We start from the raw sequence: 25,222 nt of genomic DNA, 5'->3' as shown, positions 1-25,222 counted from the left end.
AACCCAAATGCTATGCTGAGGCTTCCCGGTGCTGGATCTCGCTGGATTGAGGTGGACTGAAGCTGGATGTACAATCCTTGCACGTGGATGGAGGCAGGGAAGAGTCTGTAGATCAGGCCCAGGTCTCCAAGATGGCCACGGCCACGTGTAGCACAGGGAGCAGCAGAGCAGCGTGTGCCCAGGTAGAAGGTCAAAGGAGCAAGAACAAGAGAGCAAGAGGAAGAGAGAAGAGGTGTGCCTTTCTCGCCCCTTTTATAGACCTTGGCAGGAAGTCCTGAAGACAGGAAAAAGGGGAGTGGGAATAGGACAGGTGTACGCCCCTTTCATTCAGGCTTGTACCTGGTTTAGGGTTTCAGATCTCCACCCACCAGGGGCAGCAGGTTTCAAACCATTACATAGATGATGGAAAAAAAGCAATGGAAACCCCTGTTGCAGTTATACCTGTGTACAGGGAGCACAGCTCGAAGCAGAACAGGCTGGGTTAAAAGCAGAGAAATCCTGAAGTTGGATGCTCTTATCAGGGATCACTGCCCTAAATTTGCAGCCTCTGGAGCTCTACCTCTGTCTGGGCTTCAAGCAGCCATGGCTCCCTTTGTGGCCCTCCAAAGGTGGTCCCATCCAGCACCAAATCCTTGTACCACCTCCACCAGTGTCAGCCCATGGCTCTAGTATTTTTCCAGAAAAGACAAAATTTTCAGGAGGGTGTGCAGAGGGATTTTTACTTCTTTAGTACTGTGTAACCTTAAAAAAGCCATTTTATTTCCCTTTGCTTCATTGCCTGTCCCTGATTTCTTCTGCAGGATTTGGAAAGCGCTTTGCTACCTCATGATGCTGTGAGGTGTTTTGTTTATTTTGTGTCAGTACAATATTTTCATTATACGATGTTTTAAATGAGAAAAAGCTAAGTGCCAGTTTCCCCACACACAAGGAGAGGGGCTGAGCAGTGCCAGCACAGTGCTGGGGCCATCGCTGGCTCCCACTCTGTCTCACAGCCAGAAAGCTGGGGGTGGGCAAGAGGTCGTGAAGGGGTACAGCTGGGACAGCTGACCCAAGTGATGCCCCATACCTATAGCGTCATGCTCAGCAATAAAACTGGGGCCCTGGACTCCTCTTGGTGCTAGTGGTTCAGAGTTACAGGTAGGAGACATCATGGATCAGCTCTCCTTCAGTCTCAGCTAGATCTCCTTCCTGCGAAACGCTCAGTTTTAGGCACTCTGGAGCTCTTTGATTAAGACGATGAAGAGGTTAGAGTAGCAAGATAGACAATGCTGTGTGGATAGATTTGGATTAGCTCACACGATAGTCACAGAACTTCCTACTCTGTACCTGCTCACTGCAGGGGCCATACTGTCCCCCTAATTCACCAGGGTATAAGGAGCTCATCACAAAGCTCACCATTTAGAAATGTTGTTCCTGTTTCTCTTCAAAGCCATTCCAGGAAAACGCCAACAAACCATCAGGTCTTTCAGACTTTGAAGACCCAAGGTTTCTCCTCTAATGCTCAAATTGCACATTCCTGTTTCTGCCCTCCTGTAAATCACAGTCTCACACTGCTCAGTTGTCTTCCAACACTCGTTGCAGCAAGGGGAACTACTGCGTATCTGTCCCCTGATCTGCTCCCCTGGACCAGAGAACACTCTTACTGGCATATATGCACATGCACACACGCTGCTCAGTTTAAGAGGCAGTCAGAAGCACAGGCCTGGCTCTTGATAAGGGACAGGATTGGAACCACCCTTTTCTGCTGAAGCCCAGCTCACGCCATCCATATAGCTGTCGCTCCTGTGACTGGCTTCCGAAGTAGCAGAAGGTCTCTCTCAAATTTGCTGTAAAATCACATCAGTATATTGAACGTAATACACTAAAAATATTCAACAAACCTACTGCAAACAAAAAGTTAGGTCATCTTTCAGCATAGCCTCCAGAAGCTGCATGATGCTTGTTTCACAGAGGTCAGGTTGCTTTTGAAGGACTAAAGGATTGTACGAAGCTCTTGCTGCACCACTCCCAGAAAGACAAACTGCTTGCACAGCTCTGTGCACACACACAGGAGCAGACACGTTTTGAAGAGACCATGACAAAAAACATAGCTAAAATAAGCCAGAAATAAAGACACGCGTACTCTTATTTTCTCACTCAAAAGAAAACTGGGCATCAGAATATTTTTCATAGCTTTGAGACTTTGGGAAATTGGAACAGGATCTTCTAGCTGAAAACTGAGTGGAAGAACTGAAACAAATTTGTGGGGTTGAACGGGGGCCAGAGCACAGCTATCACGGGAAGTGCCACGGCTGACGCATTACTCAGATCTTTGGGCAGGGAATCAACCCTGTTTCACCTCAGGTGGTTGGTGCCTCTTCCCCTCCCTTTGCCCACGTGGCTCCTGAAACGTCATTATCTCCCTGAGAGTGCTTCATGACTACAGGACCAAAAATCCTGAATTCATAGCTTAAGGGAGTTTTCTCATGCCTTCTGGTAAAGGTCAGGCAGAGCTTGAGGCCTGGCGCAGGGATTGATTCTCCACCTCGGCATGGGTGCAGGTACCACACAGCCACCTCTAAGATATGTTCAAAACTAGTGGCACAGCTTGCCCCTCCCTGCAGAAGCTCCAGCTTGCCCTCTGTGAAAGCCTTCACCACCCCACACCATCAAGAACAGGCCAGAGCACATAACTCTTCATCTGGGCAATGTCAGCTGCTGAGACACTGCAACCATGGACACCTCAACAAACAAGCAGCAGTTCTGTGTTTGATCTTTCCCATCCTTTCTGAAAACATGCATACAATAACTCATGAAGGAAACTTCTAGCCCCAGCTTTTAAGCACACAGGACAGAAGGGTGATTTAATGTCAATTTAAAGGAAAAAAGTACAGAAGCTGATACAGTACCATTGGGAAAGCATTAAAAAGTTTTTTAGGGTTCTTCCAAGCATAGCAGCTGATGATGTGCAATTAGACAGACACTACCATGAGGACAACAAGGACTTCTCTGTTGCAGGAGTAATTGACCATTTGCCCTGAGGCCTTTCACCGTGAGCAAAGCCAGTCTGGCTAAGATGAGCTGTACTTGCCAGGTACGCCACTCTTCTTTTTTTTGAATCTGAGAATGTGGTATCAAGTCATGCAAGTGACCAACACATACTGCAAATTTTATTTTTATTTCCTTATTACAGAAACTAAATTAGCATATGCCTACATTTTGATTAAAACAAATTCACCACCGCAGGAAAAAAGCATTCTTTTTATTCTCTAAAGCACACCTGTAAACACAGAACAAAGTCTAATGTCAGTACATAAAAGCTGCTTCTTAGTGCACCTCTTCATTGCAGTTTCTCCATTAGTTTGTTTTTTTTTTTTAAAAAAAAATCATTACACCTTAGGTATTTATATATACTTGCATCAAGCTTTGCATTATCTACCCATAACGCAATTCACTTCTAGAAGTCAGTTAATAAGCTAAATCAAAAAGGCCCCTTAAGGTGGCTTTATTTACAGTAGCAATGGCTAAATTTTAAATACTTTACAGTCACTCCCAGCACTGGCTCCTCATTCAAAGGATTAGTGCACTCCATGATTTCTTTTTAACTATTTGCTAGAGGGGATTAAGTTGCCTGTACCTACTACGTAGGTACCTCAGTTATCTACATAAAGTATCTAATAGGAAATAAACATGCTGACAAAACCAATTTATAATAATGAATGACAAATGAAAAACTCAACCTCTAGGAAGAATCAACAGGTCCTTGGTTTTGTGCTGCAGCCGCTGTCAGCTGTGGGAACCGCAGCAACATGGAAGAAGCAGTAGTTATGGAGTGCTGCAATTCCAGTCAATTCTCTCTGGTTCCTTTATAAAGAGGGCTTCATGTTCAGCTCTCATTTCCTCCTCTCTTTCACATCTTCCCCATCACTGCTTTTCTGTTAAATCATTGGGAAAATTTCTCAACTGCAACAGCATACAAATTTACTCCAGAGAGGAAAAAGTGAGGCATCTGGGAGAAGGGGCATCTTAGTCCCTTTTTTTTTTCCCTCCATGAAATGCAGCTTATATACGAGTATGGCAGACCTTTCCAAGCACAGTTCTGATCAAGAGACAGGCAGGTTATCTGAATGAAAACAGATCTGTTCCTCCAAGTTTTACAGTTTATGAGTGGATGCAGGTCTTGTGGCAACTGAGAAACTGCTGTAAAGATTAACATGTAGGACACACATGCGTTTTTTGTCTGTTATTATGTACTTTCAAAACCCAAATGGAAGAAAGAAGTATCTGTGATTCAGGTATGTCCAAAAGACTATTTTTTTTTTTTTCCTTCTTAGACAATAAGGTAAATTACTTAACACATTCCAGGTTAAAAAAATTACAGTAAACATTCAGTAGCTGGAATGCATATAATATACAAGTACCATTACATTTACAAGCCTGTTCAGGACAATTTTTCTTTCTAGAATAAGCATAAAAAAGTTACAAGCTAATTCACAATAACTTTAGATACAGTGTTATTAAAATACATTGATGTTAATCATAAAAATATTTTACTATTTACATGTACATTGTATAAACCTTAACAATAAGAATATGCCCATTTTAGGATGCCTTAAACGAATATTTAGGCAGATTGGCCCATTTTATAGTGCAGTATCCCTGTTTTGGTCTTCACACCATGAAACTGTACCAGATTCACAGTATCTTTGCTAGTGCTTTGCTAAAAGGCTTAAACTTTCTATTATTTAAGAAACATTCATTCATTACAACGAGCCAGTTTTGTTACCACTTTGTTTCTTATTAAATCCTACCCCCAATAGTTCAGGACACTCTGTCTGGCCTTGTGCAATTTGGTTGCATTTCCAAATCAGGCTGTAATTCATTTCATCAGTTATCACACTGTCTTGCTTGTAGTCTGGATGCTGTGCAATAAATTCCCTCATCCATCGAGCAACTGTCATTAATTCTCCTGTGGGCAAGGGGAAATAAGATTTCACAGTTTATACATCTAATATGGCAGTACTACACAAAGCATTATACACACAATTAATGATTAATCCATGCTTTCATAGAAACACATTCCTATGTGTATTTTTTTAAATAAAACTACGGCTAAACTGCAGGCATAATTAAGCTGACATACTGCTGACAGTCTAAAACCCACTTGTCTGGTGCAATCTTCAAACTTTCAGATGTCGCAACGAGAGAGTGAAGAGAGAAGTAGCTACTGGAACAGATGTTACCAACGGATTGTACAGGAAGAGGTCTTAAACATGCCATTTAACAGAGAAACTGGCCAACAGAGATGAGCCAACAGACATCACTCCAACAACTACATACATAAAATAATTTTGGAGTTGATCTATCCACCTCAGCTGCTAGCTTTGTTCTGTCTAGCCTCACTTATTCTTCCTCTGGCTGCTCCCCTAGCAAAACAAAAAAAAGGCAGGTTCCCAAATAGACCAACTCCTGACTTGTCCAGGCTGCCTCTGCTGCACTCCGTACAGCTCACCATGGGGCAGCCAGCAGGTGCCTGAAGGCCCCCAACTCTTCTAGTAATGGTCTTCAAATGACGCCCACCAATTGCAGGAGACATGCACCCTGTGAGGCAGCAGCTGGAGGCCAGCTGGACAACCGCATTTAGGCTACTGAATCTTGCTCCTGAACGCAGCGTGTGAGCAAACCTCAACTAGCACAACTTTAGGGTAGCTCTGACAGTAAGATATTCAGGTAGGCTGATGGGATGCTCGGAGCCTAGGAAAACTTTCACTGCTACTGGAACGTCAGCTTCCTTGTAAGAAAACAAAGAGCCAAGGGCTTCCACTACAGAAATCTTTGGTTTAAGAAATATCTGGTTTATAATACATAAAAAGGCAGAGGAATCGATTTAGGGAATGAAAGGAGGAACACGCCCATAAATAATGAAGATCACCCAAGACTTTAAAGATAGCCTATGAGTGGTTTTGAACAGAGGAACACAAACACAAATCAGAAAAACTGTGGAAAGTACAGGAAATAAAAGCAGAATAATAAAAAAAAAAGGTTGTTGGAAATCAAAATCTCCCTCAAAAGCCAGAAGTCACATTTTAAAGAAATGAGGCCAGATTTTACACTTCTATATAAAAAGAGGGCAGAAAAAAAAATACCCAAGAAACATCATTTGTTGAAGACAGTAAAATCTCACTGGAAGACCTTCTCAAACCAACGAGAAGCAAGTGACCTGCAAGAAAATCGGATGGGCCAGGAGATGAACACAGCATAAAGAGAGACATTTTTGGACTGAGAGCTGCTGCAGGCTGTCAGTGGGAGAGGGGACAGGTCGGCCCGGCTCACACCACCACAGACACCTAGTGGTCGGGCAGCCCAGTTGCTCCCCATCCTTTGTACCAGTGTCAACCTGCAGCACCTTCGTGGTGAACACAGCGTCCAGCTCTCAAAGAACATATGGGGAAAAGGCACCACAGAACGACAAAAGGTGTGAGGGGAGACAGGACAAAGGAATCACAAGTTCAGAAACAACATCGTACTTGAGAAGTTTGCAAAATTGTGAATGCTGATGAGAAATGAGTAGAGAAACATTGTCCTGCAATGCAGGAACTAGAAGACACACCATGAAATAACTGTGAAGAATGTTTAAACATGCAAAAGTACAGGAATTATGTTTTTCAAAGAGCACACAGTAAAATTGTGGCATTTCTTATTGTATGACTTTATGGGGACAAAAAGCGAAACTGCTTCAAGAAGGGTAAGGCAACAATAAAATCATGTTTGGAAAACATGGAAAAATCATGGAAATTATGTTTGTGAATGGTCATCAAGCACCATGATTATCACACCACCTTCAGCTGAGGAAGTGCCCACACTGCAGGCAGCCAGGACCCAGAAGAGCATGCCAGGACAATGAGCACTTGATGCTGCTACCTTAGTACTGCTTTCATTACTGTCTGCTGGTGGTCAGGTGCTGCTGCCTGCCTAGAAAAATCTGCAGTCTCAGTGAGTGGGGCACTCACACACCAGCTAGGTGGAGACCAGGAAGGCAGTCCCTAGTTGCACTGCAAGAGAAGATGGAACTGCAGCACAGATGAATTACGTCAGGGCAAGGTTAAAGCCACAGCAGCTATGGTGTCACTATCTCTGTTCACCATCTGAGGAGAGAAATCTGAAAAATGGCCACTCTCTGTGGACATGTCTCATAGACAGGCTGCAGTTTGGACCGTCTGATTTGAGACTGAGAGTAAACTGGAATAGTCCAAAGCTCACAACTGAGAAACATCAAGGCACAGTAATACAATACCTAAGGCTTTTTATTCTGTGATTTCTGGTTCTTAAAAAGTGTAATTATTTCAGTTCAGAGTTAAGATAAAAACCCTGTACTATCTACCTCCCTCTCTCTCATACCTTCTAGGCCTGTACAAGCACACAAGCCTGCAACTTCACACCGGTTAGCAAAGTTTTCTTCAGAAAGGAGTACACTGACTGCAGGGTCAAGCCCAGGTCACTACCTCTTAGGAAAAAGCCTCTATAAGACTTATGCATTCTTTTTTGTTTGTTTGTTTTGTTTGTTTGTTTGTTTGTTTTTCAACAGCATTTTTCTGAAGGGAAAATTCCCAACAGCAAACAATGGAATATTTTGAAAGCTTTGCTATTCTGAGGGCTGATGTGCCACAGACGTTTTCTTCCTGGCAGTTTCTCATCTCTCCCTCAATTAAGCCAGGCATTTAATCCCTGTCTATGTCACCAGATGGGCAGAAGCCTCCTACAAACAGCCTTAGGAAAGAACATTTACTCTGAAAGCTGTAATTACTTAAAACTTGTTAATATTCTGAAGTACTGTTAAAGTAGTGAATTACCAGGCAAGAGAAAGACTTGATTCCTACCTCAGCTTTAAAATGGTATTTACCTAAAAGCTTCTACAGAGATTTTAAAGAATTAAAAAGAAATGCAAGACTTTAAAACTGGGGGGAGAAGGGGAATGTCTTAGGGACTAAAATGAAGTGTCTAGTTAAATTTACAGCAAGACAGGCATACGAGGGATTTGCACACAGAAAGGTACAAAGCTGCTGTAGTCTGTGCTACACACCCAGTTCTGAATTAAAGTTAAGCCTGCATTTTTGTACTTGTTACACTGCTGTCTTTTAAAAAGGACCATAAAAAAGTCATTATATTGCCTGTCTTCAAAAACACTGATGTGATGAACACAGGGGGAGTACCTGGTTTGCTCTGCCTTGAAGAAGTATTGCTGCTTACAGAAATGCTTCTCATCTGGGAGCTGAAGACTAGGGCCCATGCTCTAGCACATGCACATCAGAATTTAGACTTCAGAATGCTTTGGTGCAGCACGCTTTGGAGTCACACCAGTAACACTAAGCTATTTGACCCAGCTTCAGATACTCTTAAAACACTCAAAGTGACAAAGGGGATTAGTATATGAGCAAACTACTACAGAGTGGACCATACACTGGCAAAAGCAGCAGGAAGTGGTGCTGAAGAGAAATCTTGGATTTGAGACACAACTACAGCTTAGATGGTAGTGTCACTGTAACAATAATTCCTAATTTAAGTTCTAAAACAGATCACAAAAACATTTATAATAGGAATTAGAGGATCAGATTTAAGCCAGCGAGCACACTCAAGTCCTTTGCTCCTATGATTCAACACATAACCAGACAGCCACAGCTGCCACCAGTTTTACTCCACTGAAAACTAGAGAACAGCCCAATATTAAGTGGAAAAAGGCCAGGAAAATCAAGGTCCAAAAGTGTCAAACAAACATACCAGATGCTCTCTTTTTTATTAGCTTTAGGTAGTTCAGGATGGTGCACCTTGTGTCCACATCCACTTCCATGTTTTCAAGATAGGAATTCAAAACTGGGATCAAACCAGGAAAGACTCCTTCCTGTGTAAGAGAAGAGAGCCAGCATAAACACACTTGGTGTGGTTTCTGGGAGGTCAGAATGGAGGGGGAAGTTGTGTGTTCCAGGTAGAAGAGGCTATGACCTTCCCATTGATAATTGTATCAATGCTCATTAAGGTGTACTCCTCCACATCGGTGCCTGTCCCGTTCTGTGCAGAGCCACATCCATCCACAACCGTGTTTCCACCTTCATGGGTGACAAATGGAAAAGAAGAAACAGTCAGAAGGCAAGAGACACCCCAAACATCCACAGCAGTGTGAATCAGATTGCTTCCTGAGATACCTTTGCAAATATCTTTTCTGAAGTAAAACATTCCCTGCCGGACAGCATCTCTTTTCTGGGCCACCTTCATGTTTTCATCCACCTGTCAAAAGAATAATTTCAGAGATTTGTGACATTTTAGAAAATTAGGCTTCTCCCAAGCCCCCACTTTTTGTTCTCATTAGTTGAAACATCTACTACGTTTCTTATTACTTCATCACACCACGCCAAGCTGTGGAGATTTATTTCATTCTTCATAGGTCCCAGACAAAACCACAAAGAGATGATGCTCTATGAAAGGCAGTCTCCAGCAGAAAAGGCAGTGGTACTGCACTAGAACATGCTACACTGATCTTTTAAGTTTGGATGTAAACACAGGAACAGCTGTGATTAACAGGTTGCATCCCATCTGGTAGACTTCTTTGTCTATTTAGATGCAATTTCAATGAGTACGGAAGAAAATTGGTATTTCCCTAGCCTGGTTTGCTGCTTTTATTAACAAAATCATTGAAGCCCTGAGAAGAGTTATCATTGTATTAAACTTTCAGAAACAGAATTCCAGTAACTTCATATGGGAAATGTATTTATTTCATATCCAAACATATGCTAAATAGTTAGATAAACTGCTAGTAAAGAAGTTCCAAATTATTGGCTTCTCAGAAAGCCTACAACCAGAAAGCACTGCTCATATGCTCTGCAAATGACATAATTGTTGTGTCTTTCTGGATGCAAGATTTTGTCCAAGTTCTTTGGCTGGTACGTTCTCGAGAAACTATCATCACAGCTTTTGGACATTGGTTTTACTGCACTGCCTTAAGAAGAAGGGATACAATTTGCTGAATTTTTTTGTCTGACCTTTAATTAAAAGCAATGCAAAAATCTTCACTCACTTCTTACCTTTTAAAGCTTTGTTTTCAAAAGTTTGTTATGAAACCTATTTATACAACAGACTGTTCTGAAAGTTTGAAAGAACTCCAATCCTAACTGACGGGAGTACAACCACACTCAATGACACAGCAAAGATTAGTGTGAGATTAGCCCCATAAACCCCTATTATTTTATTTGAAAGAGGCAGGCTTACTAATGGTTGTGCAATTCTGTGTTGCATTACCTGCCAAATTGCTTGGCAAGCTCAAGCGATTTTTTGCCCTCCCCAGCCCCCCAACTCTGTTCAGGTTCCTTCGGCACCTGATCTCTTTTTCAGTTTTAACTGATATTCATTAGTTAGAAAATTTGTGGTTTTGAGACATTTCAAACAACAATGCACTGTGAGTGTTAAATTGCTGCATTACTTACAAATTCTGAACTCCCTGACATCAGAAAGAGAATTTATCCTTTTGGAAATTGTATCAACTGTATAGTATGATTACTGTTCATTTACAACTTCAGTATTTTTCTCCATTTTAATTAAAAACATCAATAAAAGCTGCAGGATACTACTGTTGCTACCAGGACTGGATACAGCACATTTTCTAGTAGTCTGTCGAAAGTCTTCTGCACTGCAAGGCCTTTTTTACAGTTACCTGTTACACTGCAGGACTATCCATTTAAAAAGACACTTTCTGGTCAGGTGCCTCAGAAAGAGGACATGCAAGGCCAGCTTCACCCAAAACAGTTCAACAATTGTGAGGACAAGATTAAGGGAAAAGCCCATTTTGCACGGCTGGTCTGTCTGAACCTAAGTCACAGTTGTGGCCAGAATCAACAGTACTTTTTTCTTTCACTCAGGTACTGTGCAACAGTAAGCATGCTGAACTCCTCCTTTCCCTCTCCACCAGATAGCTCGTGCCTGTGTCTCCTTATTCTCTGTTTTGTTTCTATGTTAAAATAAATATCTGAGGTTTTGGTTTTCCACATATGAAATGGTGGAAGCATGCTCCTTCCCAGTCTCAAAAGTCTTGTGACAAAGGTATTTCCCAACATTTCTGCAGTTGTCAGACACTGTTAGGCACCACAGAAATTCCCACAGTATTTGTCTATAAGCTTAATTCCATGAGACAGCATTAAAATATTTGTATAATACTGTAGTAGAGTTGAAACCAATTCAAAGTACTGGTACAGATGAAAACTGACTGAAAGATAAAAATGACTACTTTGTGAGCACACAAATATTGGTTCCTAGGTTGCAGAGGATAAAAATCAGGGTTAATGAAAATATGCTGCATTTGGCTCTAACAGACCTGATCTTTCATACTTACCTTGGACAAAGGAATGAGAAAATCCAGTTTATATGACAGAATCACTCTGGTTAGCAACACCACAAACACAACATAGGCAGAGTTTTCAAAGTCTGTTAACTGGACCTGAACACAAAAGGATTAGAGATTAAATTACTTTAGTGGGAACACACTCAAGGACATGGACAAACATCTGGGAGAGTTTAAGACAATGTGATACAAAAGTTCATATTGGTACTTGTATTCACACACGTTCTACTAGCAGAGATGGTGATAGACCAGCTGGAATCATCAGCAGTGCCTTCAAATGCACAATGCATGTACACACTTCAGTGAACTCAACCCTTTAATCCAAGGCCAAAACACTTGCATTTCAAAAGGCTATCTAATAACCTGCACCTTCAGGCTCTCTGTGTAATTACTAATGTATTACAGCTTTTAAATGTCCACTTTAAAGGGACTAAATTCAGAGAGCTCAGAAACAAAGACAACTATAAAATAAAAGCACTTGTGAAAAACAAAACAGTGACAGTGGAATTGTTCAGTACCAGGAAAAGTACTGGAGAAATACAGTCTCTAGAAGCTAAATGGGGCTTTGTTTACTGCTGTTTAATGCAAGCTTAATTCCTTTCCCCATCACCCCAAATCCATTTGCTGTGCTGCAGTGGATTCTCCTGTCAGTTGCATTCCCACAGTCCATGTCTGATTAAACACTGTTGTCCACTTCACTTCCCTCAGCAATTCAGAGGGGAGAGAACGCAGCCTAAGTAATGGGGCTTGACACGGGATGGCAGCACGCCGGGTGCTTTTCCACCTGAAAGAAAAAGTGCTGTTGTGCACACTGCTGCCTTCCTCACCTCCATAGGTCTGAATTCCACTCTCCATCCAATATCTGAATTTGGGGGAGGCGGCTTAAACCTCATTGTCTGCCAGTTTGTAGACTGAATATTCTGCAAAGCACAGGAAATATTCTGTCATAATCAAGACACGCACAGTTCTATAATACAATCAAAGAAAAATATGCAGATCATTAGAGCCCAAATATTTTTGCTGGAAGAGCCCATCAAGTGAGAAAAGTGCTTCCAAGCTAAGTGGCCTGACTTCCTAAAAAACACAGTGAAACTACCCATGCTAGGAGCAAATATGTTAACACTTTGTCAGGCTATTTTGTTTGAGGATTACTTAGAAGATACTGGGGGGCTGAAATTTAGATTTTTTTTTTTTATTATTATTTTTAATGAGGGATTGATACATCCCAAAATAAAAATATGTAGTATTACTGTTAGCATAGTTATTATTTCATACAGTTGTATAAAAGAGACATTTTTATGTAAATGTCATGCAGAACAGTTTTTAGGGAGCTCTAAAAATAGACAGTTCCCCATAACACTTGTATACATAGCTATAGTTTGAGTTCTTTGTATTTTATTGGGTTTGAAGTATAAGTCACACCTCCTCCTAAATAAGTGGTAAACCAAGAATACATGTGTTTATAACTGCAAAGTCATATGCTGAAGAACTAGCTGAAGTGAAAAATTCAGGATATAAATTCTTAGCTAATATAGTCATACTTCAACTGAGCAGTACTATAAAGAACAAGCAATTATGTGCATATTTATTAAACTCCTCTAAATCAGACACCACCTCAAAATGGTCAGATTCGTTTGCATCATCCAGATGTATTTTCTCCTCAAACAAAGTCAATGGGTCTCGAATGAACAAGTGTGCAATATGCTGTGCCAAAAGGTGATCGATACCTACAAAATGAAAATTCAACCAATTAACATAGCAAAACAGGCTCTAGGAAACAACTGGTCTTACAAGAAGAAACCATCCAACTCTGCAATGCTACCTCAACCCACCACATCCTGTTAAAGTTTAAATGACGACTTTGGGAAGGAAGGAAATAATTAAAGGGGGGGAGGGGGGGAAGAACAGGTTGTTTGGAAATGGCAGCAGAATACTGGCGTGGCTGCTGTCATTCTTCCTGTTTTCTGATGCACTTCTGTGCCACGTTTCTTAAGGCAGTTCTGCTCTCTCCACAAAGATAAAACATTAATGCCACAAACACTGAGCTTCTCAAGCTGGAATTAGGGACAGTTTCTTTTACAAATCAATACTTTCTAAAAGTCTACACAGTTACTTCCTGAGTAGGACTCACTCTGAGGTACCCACAACAATTGAAACAATAAAGAAAAAAAATGTCAAATATCCCCACACTCTGAAAGCATAATTTGTAACCTGCTCATAATGAAGCAAACACTTACCTTCCTTTATTAGGTGCTCGTAGATATCTTTGTCTATTGTCAAATCAATGTCATTGTATTTTTCACCACATTCAGATAGATAACTGTCTATGGAATCATATCTGGATTTACTGATTCTATAATGGTTGTTCTTCAGTGGCTATATAATTTAAGAATACAATATTTTAACAGCTTGTTAACAACGTTACCTGAGTTTTGCTCACTAATTACACTTATGTGAGAATTATTATCCTTTTTAAAGAAACCCCTACAGCTTCAATTAAAAGTTATTCAAAGCATGAGTCTTAAACAGGCTTAATAGAAAGTGATCCCAGATTTATGACTATTTTGTATGCAGATGTAGGTATCTGAGAGAAAAACCAGTCATGACATATTTATTAGAATTCTTTAAAAGTGGAAATAATTTTCCTTATGTTACATACCATTACCCCAAGTACCTGGAAAGCATTATTATACTTATTGCAACATACACCATTACAGTTTCATTATGTGTAAATTGTTAGAGATGCTAAAGAACTAGTTAAAATGAGAAGTTCAAGAAACATTTCAAGTAGTTTTTTTTAAGTTTCTATGATTTTGGAAGGGCTCTGAATGCCAATTTCTGCTTAGAGTAACTCCTGAAGTTCAAGTCCTGACAACGGGCTCTTTTTTCACAGTTCTAGTTTACACTGTTGGATTGCCAGCATCATCTGCTATTTAATCCAAAGCAGCACCCTGTGGGCTCAGGCACAGACTGGAAAGTTTCATCACAGTGTGACCTTTTCAGCAAGCTGTGGAGGAGTGAGCCGAGTTCAGCTGGGATTCCATACCTAGCTAAAGTATATATTTGCTAATGTAAACTGTACCACCAAGGTGAATGTTTACACCCTCCCTCCTGTATTTACCACAAAGTCTGCCACGTTCCTTCCTTAGGGATTTCGATGAGCACAAGCAGAATTTGGGGCTAAAGGCAATTTCCCATTTTTGGCTGAAAATAAAGACATCTACTACGTAACTTCACTTACCTCTAGCCCCCTCTCCTCCCGCGTCCGGTCATCTACAGAGGCAGAGATGACGCCCCAGCGACAGTCAATGTCAGACACGTAGCCTCTGTAGAATGGAGAGGCAGCACTCAACGCCATCTAAAATGAAGCAGCCTGATATGAAAACCACGGGCAAGCCCATGAACCGAAAGCAAAAGACAACGCCACTTGAAAGGGAAGCTTGCCAGCCCAGAAGTACTGAAGTATGTACCTCATTTTAATGTACAGCCAAAGCCCATACAGCCACAGCTCTTTCCACTGCTACCTCTGGAAAACGCCCTGAATAAAGGCTTAGTACGACTGGAGTGGCATCTGACTCTCCCCACGTGTATTATCTTTTCAGATCAGCATTTGAGAAGCATAAAGATGACAGCAGCAGAAGCAATTTTGTCACAAATTAACAAGTCTTCTGCTGGCACACTTCCAAACTCTGGAAGTTCACCTGGCAATTGTTTTATTTTGTTTATTTTTGTTTGGTCAAGCACCTTAGCAACAGAGCTGGAACGTACCTCGCTCAGAGCAGGAGTGCTCACCACCTAGACCAGACCAATATTTTAGTTTTGTAACATCTGTTATAAACACTTGTTTATGACCATATGCTTACAAAAAGAACAGATTGAAATAACTTCAGCTGCAGCCCTTTGTAACACCAGACCAGAGTTGAAAAAATTTAAGTTCTTTTAAGGAGTGAGCTTGTCTTGTTTTCATGAAAAGCTGCCCCAAATATATTTCTAGAACTAGTCAACAAAAGTCTCATGCATGTGGAAAGTCAGGCATAAGAAAAGAAACAGGTATCACCTGTTTTGAGGTGTCATTTGGACATGAAATAAAGCATACTGCTCAAGTGACAACTCAGCAAGAGACTGACACTTCTCCCAGGAAACCAAAATTTGTGAGTAGCATGCAAGGTTTTTTCATTCGTTCGTTTGGGGTTTTTGTGTTGTTTTTGTGTGTGTGTTTATGTGTGCTGGTGTTTCTTCCTAGGGGTAGTGGCTTTTGCACAATAAAGAGCTACTGTGATACAAGTCCATTACTTACCACAATAGGACAGATTGTAGCCAGCTGATCATACAGATACCTTGCTTCAGAAATGCTGCAAGCCTGGAATGTTACCTGTTGGAAGAAGTACAGTGCTATCACAGTTTCAATAATCATAGCACAAGCACAGTCTTCCTAGATTTAGAAACAATAATATAATGAAACAATTTAAATACCAAGAATTTAAAGCTTGCCTTTTTTTTTTTTTTGTGGAGTTTTTCAACGCCCCTTTCTTGGGACAAACTTTTCATAGTCATTTTACTCCATCTATCAGCAGCATTTATATCACAAGCTTTTTTCCACACAATTTCCCTATTCATTAAAAGACGTCAGACCACAACACTTCAGTTGTGAGGCTAAATATAAAAACACTTGCCATATCAAAGAAAGCTAAGTTGACATCTATAATACACAAAGGCTAGTAATGTACCTTCAGGAAATACGCCAGGAACCTACCTACCTAGGACAACAGTCAGAAACTACTGTAGATTTGGTTTGTGACAGCTAATGCTGTTTTAAAGAACATTTCAAGATGCCTTTATTTAATCCAGCAAAACTTAGAAAAACAAGTATCTCCATGTCTACTATAACTCTTAACTCTCTCTCCTTTGCAGTTTACATATTCATAGGTCAGAGGATAATTTAGATGGGAATGTGTACTCCTGTACCACTATCATAACATTGTACAACAGGCTTCATCCCTAAATCACCATCACTGGTTGCAGTCATCAATAGTGCCAGCCAAAGACAGACGTTCCTCTTCCACGGATTACCATTAGAGTCCCAGAAAACACACAGGTCCTTCTCAGTCTGCTACTGAAGCCCAAGCCAACACCAAGTAAGGCTTAAAAAAAGCCTAACCAACCAAAAAACCCACCTAAATCACCAAAAGCTCCTGCGTTCATTCATGGAATTTATTCGGGGGGGGGGAAGGAGGGAGGGGGAGGAAGGGTAAAAGGAATATGTTAAAATGTCACAAGTCAGAAGAAAAGTGTACAGCAGAGGAAGTATTTCTTCTGTGTCTATCAAAAAAAAAAAACTTAAAACGTACTTAGGCAAGACAAGATTATTCGAATCTCTTGCAGAGAAGCAGCTAAGTATGATTTCTCATTTTGGACTTCCAGCACCAGGCATCCTGCAAGTGGGGGACAGGACACCTACACTTCACTCTTTCTTCTGGCACTGAACTATATTTGCCTTTCCTTGCCTTTTATGTTTATTCCAAATCACATTAAATCTGGGATTTGACCCAGTTCCTAGCCAAACATCTCATTACAGAAGAAAAGGGCATGGCAGAGGCCTTCTCCAGAGGGCTGCAGGCACTGCAGGGGCTGCAGAAAGCAGCACCCACGAGCACAAGGCTCAGCAGGCACAGGGACGCGAAGCCTCGAAAGGGGCAGAAGCACAAGGGTTTGCCATCCTGTTGGCAGGGGCAGCACCTCCCACCCCACCGCTGCTGCTGGCTGTCCCCACGAGCTCATCAGGGCAGTATTTCTAACCTTGGAAACATCAAACCAAGATGTAGCCTGGTGCATAGTGAGGGGAAAAAAAAATAATCAAAGAAAGTGTGCTTACTGCAAATTGTGTTACAGAAAATAGGTGGGAAATGTATTTTCTTCTAGTCAGTTATCAAGAATTATCAGTTAACACACAAGCAGATGCTCACAGCACCTGCCAGCCTTGTTTTCATTCTCTCTTTGACAACAAGACTACCGAACTTGATCACTGATTACAGAAAAGGAGACTAGTACAATGGTATTCTTTAAAAAGGGATTTAATGTATGTTTAAACAAGTTCACACAATGACTGAATTGCAGGTCTGTATTTCTTTCATTGGTCTTAAATAAAGAGATGGTAAAAAAATAGACCATCTCAAACTTAACACTTTGCAAAACTACACAGTATTATGTGCACTTTACTACTTCAGATTCTCCCTTGTTCACCCTTAGTGACAAGGAACCATACTTAGCTGCTGCCAGGAACATTTTATTTATTCAGCTTTTGTAGTTTCTCAAATCTCAAAGGGAAGTGCTTTGAGTGAGGTTTTTTCTGCCACTGCTGTGACACAAGAAGAGCTTGGAGAATTTCCTTTAATCCCCTAGAGATTTAACATGAGCCTCTTCCTAGCTCTGCCTCCAAGATGGCAGTGACAACAGGCAGATTTTTATCCGCAGTCAAATACATTGCTACCACCTAAGGCATAAGCCCCTAGCATCAGATTACTATGATTAAGAAAGATTTAAAACAAACCGATAATGAAAGGATTCAAGCACTCCACAGATACAGTACCCTCTGTTTAAATCCAGGTGCTGTGGGACAGCAGTAACTCAGGGGAATGACTGAAAACAGTAAGAAGTGGGCAAGCGTTAATGGGAGAAAACAGAACCAAGAACGTCTCCCAGCACACAGAAGACCCATGGGGATTTTGTATGTTCATGGTGCAAGCAGTGAGAAGACTTCTTAGCTAACAGTATTTGAGAGATTTTATACAGAAGTTCATGCTCTTCATAAACAAAAGTACGCAGGAGAAGAAAGCTACTTATTTTTTAAGATATTCCAATGATGAATTGTCACTCTCTGCTTTTGCTGTTCAACCGAAGAAGAGGGGGGAAAAAAACCATAACAAATGAATAACCAAAAAACTCCACACACTTTCCTACAAGACAGCTTGCTTTCCATTCTCACAATGTTGTTTCGTCATGCCTGAAAGATGCACAAAGCGGAGGATGATCTTTCACCCCTGAAAAGCACATGGGTTCCAGGAGCAGCTGCTTGGTCAGATGGGGTTTGACCAGTTCAAGAAACCCTTTCAGCAAGGCACCCAATTACATTTGAATGTCAGCAGAAAATAAATATCATGCAAGCAAACAAACCAGGATTTTAGGACTGGATTATCAGCTAGAAGATTGTTTCTTTCCCCCTTTTGCTACTCTGAAAATGCACCCACTGAATTAAGCTAGAGATATTAGACATAGAGCAAGTCTCAAAGCGTTTAGGGAAGACAACATTCAGCAACATCTTGAAAGCAGAAGTGTTTTTACCTGAAGACAACAGTTTCCCATTCCAAACCCCATAGCATCCATGTATATGTAGTCTGGCTTAGCTGCCTTTGCTGCTTCTCCATCATCATTAGGAAATGTTTCGATGAATGGTGATGGCGTGTTCTTATCTTTAAATACTGTGTGGAAAATGCAGGCACTCAGTAACCCAGAGCATTGGACTGAACAATTATTGAGAAAAGAAAAAAAGATGGCTCGAATTTACTCACTTGGCACATTTATCACAACTTTCTCTCCTCTTCGGTGCCGAATGTTTCTAGTCAGTGTACTACAACAACAGAAAGTTTGATGAAATATCTGAAAGTTTCTCTTTACGCAAATGTTTCAGCCGTTAGTTTCTCAGCATTTCTCAAGAGTTTCAGGATGTCAACTTTCTGTTTATTTTGGACATTTTCCTTCAGGACACTTCTTTTCCTAGTTTAAGATCGACCATAACAGATATAACACTGACTTTTTCTTCAGTAAAGTCAGTCTTATTTTGACAAGACTTCACAGTACTACACTAACAGAACAGGCAGAAGTTAAAGGCTACTGACCTGAAAAATACAAGGGCAAATGAAAAGGCATGCTTGGTGTTTAAACAGTGCCATTTTTCTCTCTCCTAAATCTCACCTTATGAAACCCCCTCTGAGACTATACAAATAGCCTGACAACATGCTGCCCCTCGCTGCAACTAGGGCAAGCTACTGAGTGCACCGAGATGTTGCTGTGACACACTGAGCTGGATTGACTGCGGTGGCAGTGGTCAGCCGTCAGATTTCAAACTGCACACAATTCTGCATTCACACCAGCAACACTTTTTGCCCCATAATGGTGTGAACTACTGTGTGAACTTTATACTGTGTATAAATTTACTTTAGCTTAACAGTTTACTTAAGTCACTTTGATAGAAAATATGTTACAGCAACCATCTCTGTCCAAGTCCTTGTGATGTCTGCAGCAACTAGCCACACGGCTCTCTCCAGGAACATAAAAAAGCTATAGGTATGGCTATAACATTTAGGTGCTGAAAAATATCCAGCTTCTCATTCATACTCTCCAAATATTCTTACCTAAATCTAGGATGTTTATTGATGGCTTCATCTGGAAAAAAGAGGGATTTTGAAGCTCCTCCTTCTACTGGTGTTGGCTTGTATTCCGGCAGCGTAAACCCAGGACACCCTAACCTAATGTAACACAACAAAGAGATCCAAGCTGTAATGAAAACATACTGTGATTTGAAACCAGTCAGATGACCAGGGATTAGGATTCCAGTAGACAAAGGGATAACAAGAGATTTTTTTAAAAAACCCTCGCATCTACCATGGTTATTTCTCAAGTGCTTTTCAAGTCTGCTACCTATGCATTTGGAACTGCCAGAAAGAGGTCTTAAAATGGTTGCCATTGAAAGGTCAGCACTTGCCAACAACCAGCTTCCATGGTGGTTAAAACAGACCTTTCTTTTTAAACAGCTACTCTCTCATCGGACAGTAAACATGCACCTTTTCAGTGGCTGAAGCAGGAAACTCCACAGTATTATGCAAAGTACACACACATTTTAGTGCATTAGCATTTGTCAAGAACACTGACATGCAGCTACATTCTGTGCCTTTTAAGGCAGTTTCTCTAGAACGTATATGTTAACACTGATTGCTGAAGCAGTTTGTCCAACTCTGCTCCCAACAATCTACTCCTGCTAAAAGTGATGCATCTAACCAATTCTGCAAGAATCAGAGGCAGTTTCAAGTGATACACACACCTCATGCCTCACAGCAATTTGTGATTTTGGAACTCTGAAAAAAAAAAAACAAAAACATAAATGAAAGAAACATAATAAGCAAAGAAAAATTACAGCTATTAGGTGTAAAATGTTGAGAGAGATGCAAACAAATCAGAAAACAACCTTCCCCTTTGGAATTTCTGTTTTAAATTTAACAGTTATCTGAAACAAAAATAGTAGTTTTTCAGAACAACTGAGAGAAAGGAGCATTCGAGAAATCAGAAGTAAAGTTGCAGAAGATTCATTTCTCCTTGCTGGACAGTATAAAGGACAAAGGTTGTGCTATTGAGAAGCTCTAGTACTTTGATGTATAAAAAAGGATTAGCTGATACAACTACAAGAAAACTACTCAAAATACCAGGAAACGCTCACATTTCTGGAAATATTACTTATGCTCAACATGTACTTAACTACTGGCTTCTTCTTCCTGGTTTAAGTATACAAGTTGTTTTACAAGTAGATTTACAAGATCTAAATCTAACTTAATCACTTATGCAAGTGTAACACTAAAATGCATCACTCTAGTCCTCAACAAGGAAAGCAGCTTTCTGGTCCAGTAGAGAGTGTGCAGATTTAAGACCTAGGGATACCCACTTAGCTTCTAAACTAGTATTTTTTAATTTTAATTATTTATGCATAAAGGTTTGTTAATTTTCAACTGAGTTATTTTAATTTGCATAAGCCTTCTGTCAACATTCTAACAAGTTCTTTTGTCTCTTCAGGCACATAGATTTTTTTTTTTAGCTATAGCCACAATATATTATACACACATGTATGTGCAGAGATGCACACAGACATATGTACATGCTATTGTAGAGAGAAAGTAGGAAAAAAACCAAGCCCACAAAGCTTCAGAAATAAGTTAGCATCACTCCAGTCAAATCAACCAGGATTTGAATGGCAAGATAGCAAAAGGTGGAAATAAACTAAATAGCCTAGGGAGAGCAATCGCTGAAAGATGAAGCTGTGTTTGGAATGAACCATATGTAATAGACAAAATTTTATTATTTACTGGCTTTTACTGAAGTCCAATGTATTGCTCCTACAGTGATGTAAAAAGTACTTCTCTGTCTACACAGCAATGAAGAACTCTCCCTTTATTCCTGGCATGACTGGGTCTGAAATGTTTGTACACCCAATTTATTAAACAACAGAACATATTTGTAAGGTTGCAGGGAAAAAAAAAACCCACCACACACAAACCTACTTTGTCAACACTGAGAACTATTTAATCATTGGACTTCAAATAAGATCTTGTTATTTTAAAAGTACATAACATAGCTCCCATAAAGAGGAAGTGTATTTTGTCAAGAGACTGTTCCTAAAATAGCGTATCTCAGGCTTTTTGGTACCTGAACTTCACTGCTAAGTCACATTTTGTACCTTCCTTGCTCTCAGCAACAATTTAGGGCCATTGCATTTTGTACTATACAAGTAACCAAGCCAGTTAGAAACCAGCAAGGAAGGCCAGCTGCTCCTCTTCTACTGCAGAGCAATTTTTTTATTTTTTTTTTTTTACTATTTTAAGGATAACTATCTTCATTCATTTGATTGATCAGGCTAGAATGAATATAATAAATCTCTGCCTAGAATTATGTTTGAATGGAAGGTCACAAAGTACAGTTTCTCCTAGGTAATGAAGTACATCCTGAATTCAATTTCTTCAAGAGTCTCTTTACAACAGTCAAAAGAAGGAACCCTTTGTAAAGCTGTTATGAACCTAGGAAATGTGTGGTCCTTTCTAGATTCACTAACTACAGTATTACAGAAGTTTAAAGTCTTCATTTTGTAAGGATAATTACATTCCTGTTCTACTGTGTGCTCCAAGCCGTCAAAAGAAGTTTGCACATGCTTTAGTGAAAAAAGTGTTAAAAAATAGGTCAGGTTAGTCATGTTTTACAAAACTGCTGTTTATAAAGATCAAAGGTTGCAAAGTAGGTACAGAGAAACTCTTCATATATGATTTGCCGTATCAATTCAAGATGGCAGACTACTCTATATACAATACTTGATGTTACACATATTCATGTTTTCTCTCCTAATACAAATTCACTGCAAATTAGAAGTAAGCTGAAAATATAAAATAGGCTTAATGGTCTCACTGCAATAAAAATTTTGGGAAACATGACTGGAGCATTAACTCAAAGTACTTCAGACGAATTGTACTTTGCTTGGCTTCACTGTACAGCTTAGCTACATGCAATAGGAGAAAAAGCATATAGGGAGAACAGCAAGCAGAGCAGTACACCTCAGCAGCCATCCCACCTTGGAAACGACGTGACCGTGCAAACGGCCTCGTTTTCTCTGAGAACAGAAGCAGCTTCCTGCCGTCGTCTCCTCATGTTGTCTTGCACAGTGTTGAATTCTGACATGGTTCCCCCGTACGGCTGCCCAGGCGTCCCTTCAATCATATAGCTGCCATATTCTGGTCGCCAGAGTGTTGGGTGGCTACAATGAAAGAATATCCCCGTTTAAATATTTCTACAACTTCAAAAAAAGATGGATTTCAGAAGTGAACGCACCTTCAAGAAAAATCTCTTCAAGTTGATTATGTGAGAGAGTAACACAATGTACCTTCCAATGCACCTCAATGCCAGGAGGTGGTGAAAAGAAATTAAATCACAATTTGGCAGTAGGAGATGTTGCTGTACAGTGCAGTAAGTAAGATCTGCCTGTGTCAGATGGCAACCACCTTTAGTATCTGTCTCATGCTTTGTTTCTTGGGGTTTTAACTGAAACTGGAAAATACAGAACAGTAACTGCTTCCACGGTACAAGGCCAGGCAAAAACTATGCTCAACGTCTTCTTTCTACTGCCTGAGAATACTTGGTCTTGCTTCAGAAACTGATTAGGCTCAGAAACGAAATGAAGTTTGAGTGCACCTAGTCACCCCTGAGAATTAATGCCCTCCCATGCCCTTGTGAAGCCATCTCTATCAGAGGCAGAGCCACACCTTCCCTACTGTTCTTCTTCCAACAGCAGTTTTGAGCCTAAAGGCAAAGGGATTCCTTCTTGCAGGTTTTCAACAGTCCCTCTGCTGAGGAAGAGTGACAGGGAAGCCTTACTTCAGGGAGACAAGGTTAAGGTACCTAGAAAGAAGCAGATAGGCCCATGGCATCACAATAGCAGAGTTTCTCCACCTTCCTGTAAGTTGTGACCTGCTTTTGGTGGTCTTCAGCCAAAGCATTTGGCTGTCTCATCTCTCTGCTGTCATCAATTAAAAGGTTATTCACACTTCTGTGGCTAGTTGAAGTAGGGGCATGACACAACTATTGCTCAAAATTCCATGAAGAGCATGGAGAAGAGCTGCCCTGGCAGTCTTAAACCTACCTTCCTAATTCCAGCAAAAATGGGTGAGTGCTCCTAGTCAACGAGCCACCCTGTGCAGCCCTCCCTTGCTCCTGCAGTGAGGGATACAGAGGTGAGTGCACACACGTGGGTTATGGGGCAGGTGAGGTGCAGTACCCAGTTACTGTGTACACACAGACACAAAACCAGAGCAAGACAAATCAGACACCGAAAGTGCAACTTCTGCAGGTTCACCATTGCATCCTCCTTTTGTTGAAGTCATAGCACAAAAGGTGCACAGACTGCCTGCAAGCATGCTCAACATCTTTCGCTTCTGGCACTCCAGCTTTGCCTCAAAATATCAGTATCTGTGCCTTACAGTTTTACTGAAAGCAGACTTGAAAGTTAAGCCGGGTCTACAAAATTCTGTAAAGTATCATACAGAAAAAAACACACACACCCCCAAAAAAAAACAAGAGAAAAAAAAGGAAACAGCTACTCACTTGGGGTTTACCTTCTCCCCCTTGTCTTGCAGCGTTTGAAGAACATCTTCACCGCAGAGCAGCAAACGCACTTTCTTATTCTCATGGTCAAATTTTACTAACATATACTCCACCTTGTAAATAATAAAAACAAAATAAACAAATGTTAAGGCTTTGGTCACACACAAACACATTGGCACATAACTTTAAGCATCAAGTGGGAAAAAAAAGAAGGGGCGTCAGACTGAACTTCACAGAAACTTAAAAAAGCATTGCTATAAATGTGGTAATATCACAAAAGATGTCTGCATGCTTATTTCCTCTTGAATAAATTGAAATTCTTTGAAATGGGCCTTGAAAAAAATTTCCCCTCCATTTCTAATCATGGATTTTTCACAAAAATGTTCCTGAATTTGTATTTGCCTCCACATAATGTTTTTTAGACAAAAGAAATTTGAACTGTAAGCAAGCTACGAACCACAAAAAAAACTCCTGTCATCCCATGAGTGGTGGCCTTTGCTGAAGACAAAAACCAACCAAACAAAAAACCCAGTCATTCTACAAATATTTACACCCATCACTGGTAGGATTTATTTAAGACTAGCAGGATGGAGCCTCATTTACACCCAGAAAGCCCATTCTGTTTTTACAGACCGCACCAGTGCCACTACTAACACACTCCAGTTCTGAACACAGCACAGGGGTTTCCACCCCGCCTTGATTCAGCTCTGCTGCCACCTTTTCTTCCTGTCCTGCCCAGCTGTGTACCTGCCTCAGTACCTCTGCCTCCTCACCCCTGTCCCTGCCACAGGCTGTGACCCATGTCCTCACCCGGTGACACACCGGTGGAGGCCTCAATCCAACAAGCGTGCAACAGCAGCGCTGCCAGCATTGTGCCCGAGCACTGGTGAACACCCCTTCCCTCACGGAGACTATCTGAAAGCAGTCAAACCTGGAACACTCATGTCAAACTTT

General features: G+C 40.8%; 1 protein-coding gene across 1 annotated transcript; it reads right to left on the bottom strand.

The window, feature by feature from the left end:
* Positions 1-4,317: 4,317 nt before the first annotated feature.
* Positions 4,318-24,375, bottom strand: GCLC (glutamate-cysteine ligase, catalytic subunit). Its single transcript, XM_008943364.1, has 15 exons — positions 24,269-24,375; positions 22,743-22,925; positions 19,771-19,884; positions 18,928-18,986; positions 18,701-18,837; positions 15,660-15,734; positions 14,604-14,720; positions 13,600-13,738; positions 12,977-13,089; positions 12,190-12,282; positions 11,354-11,458; positions 9,177-9,258; positions 8,977-9,080; positions 8,755-8,875; positions 4,318-4,948 (listed from the first exon to the last, which is right to left on the bottom strand). Exons 1-15 carry the CDS (start codon positions 24,370-24,372, stop codon positions 4,743-4,745), a joined length of 1,752 nt encoding a protein of 583 aa, XP_008941612.1. The 5' UTR covers positions 24,373-24,375; the 3' UTR covers positions 4,318-4,742.
* Between the last annotated feature and the right edge of the window lie 847 nt (positions 24,376-25,222).

The sequence above is a fragment of the Merops nubicus genome, unplaced genomic scaffold, assembly GCF_000691845.1.
Source record: "Merops nubicus isolate BGI_N331 unplaced genomic scaffold, ASM69184v1 scaffold6127, whole genome shotgun sequence".
Classification (NCBI taxonomy): Eukaryota; Metazoa; Chordata; class Aves; order Coraciiformes; family Meropidae; genus Merops; species Merops nubicus.
The sequence above is the reverse complement of the archived record's forward strand: the minus strand, read 5'-3'. Positions and strand labels throughout refer to the sequence as shown.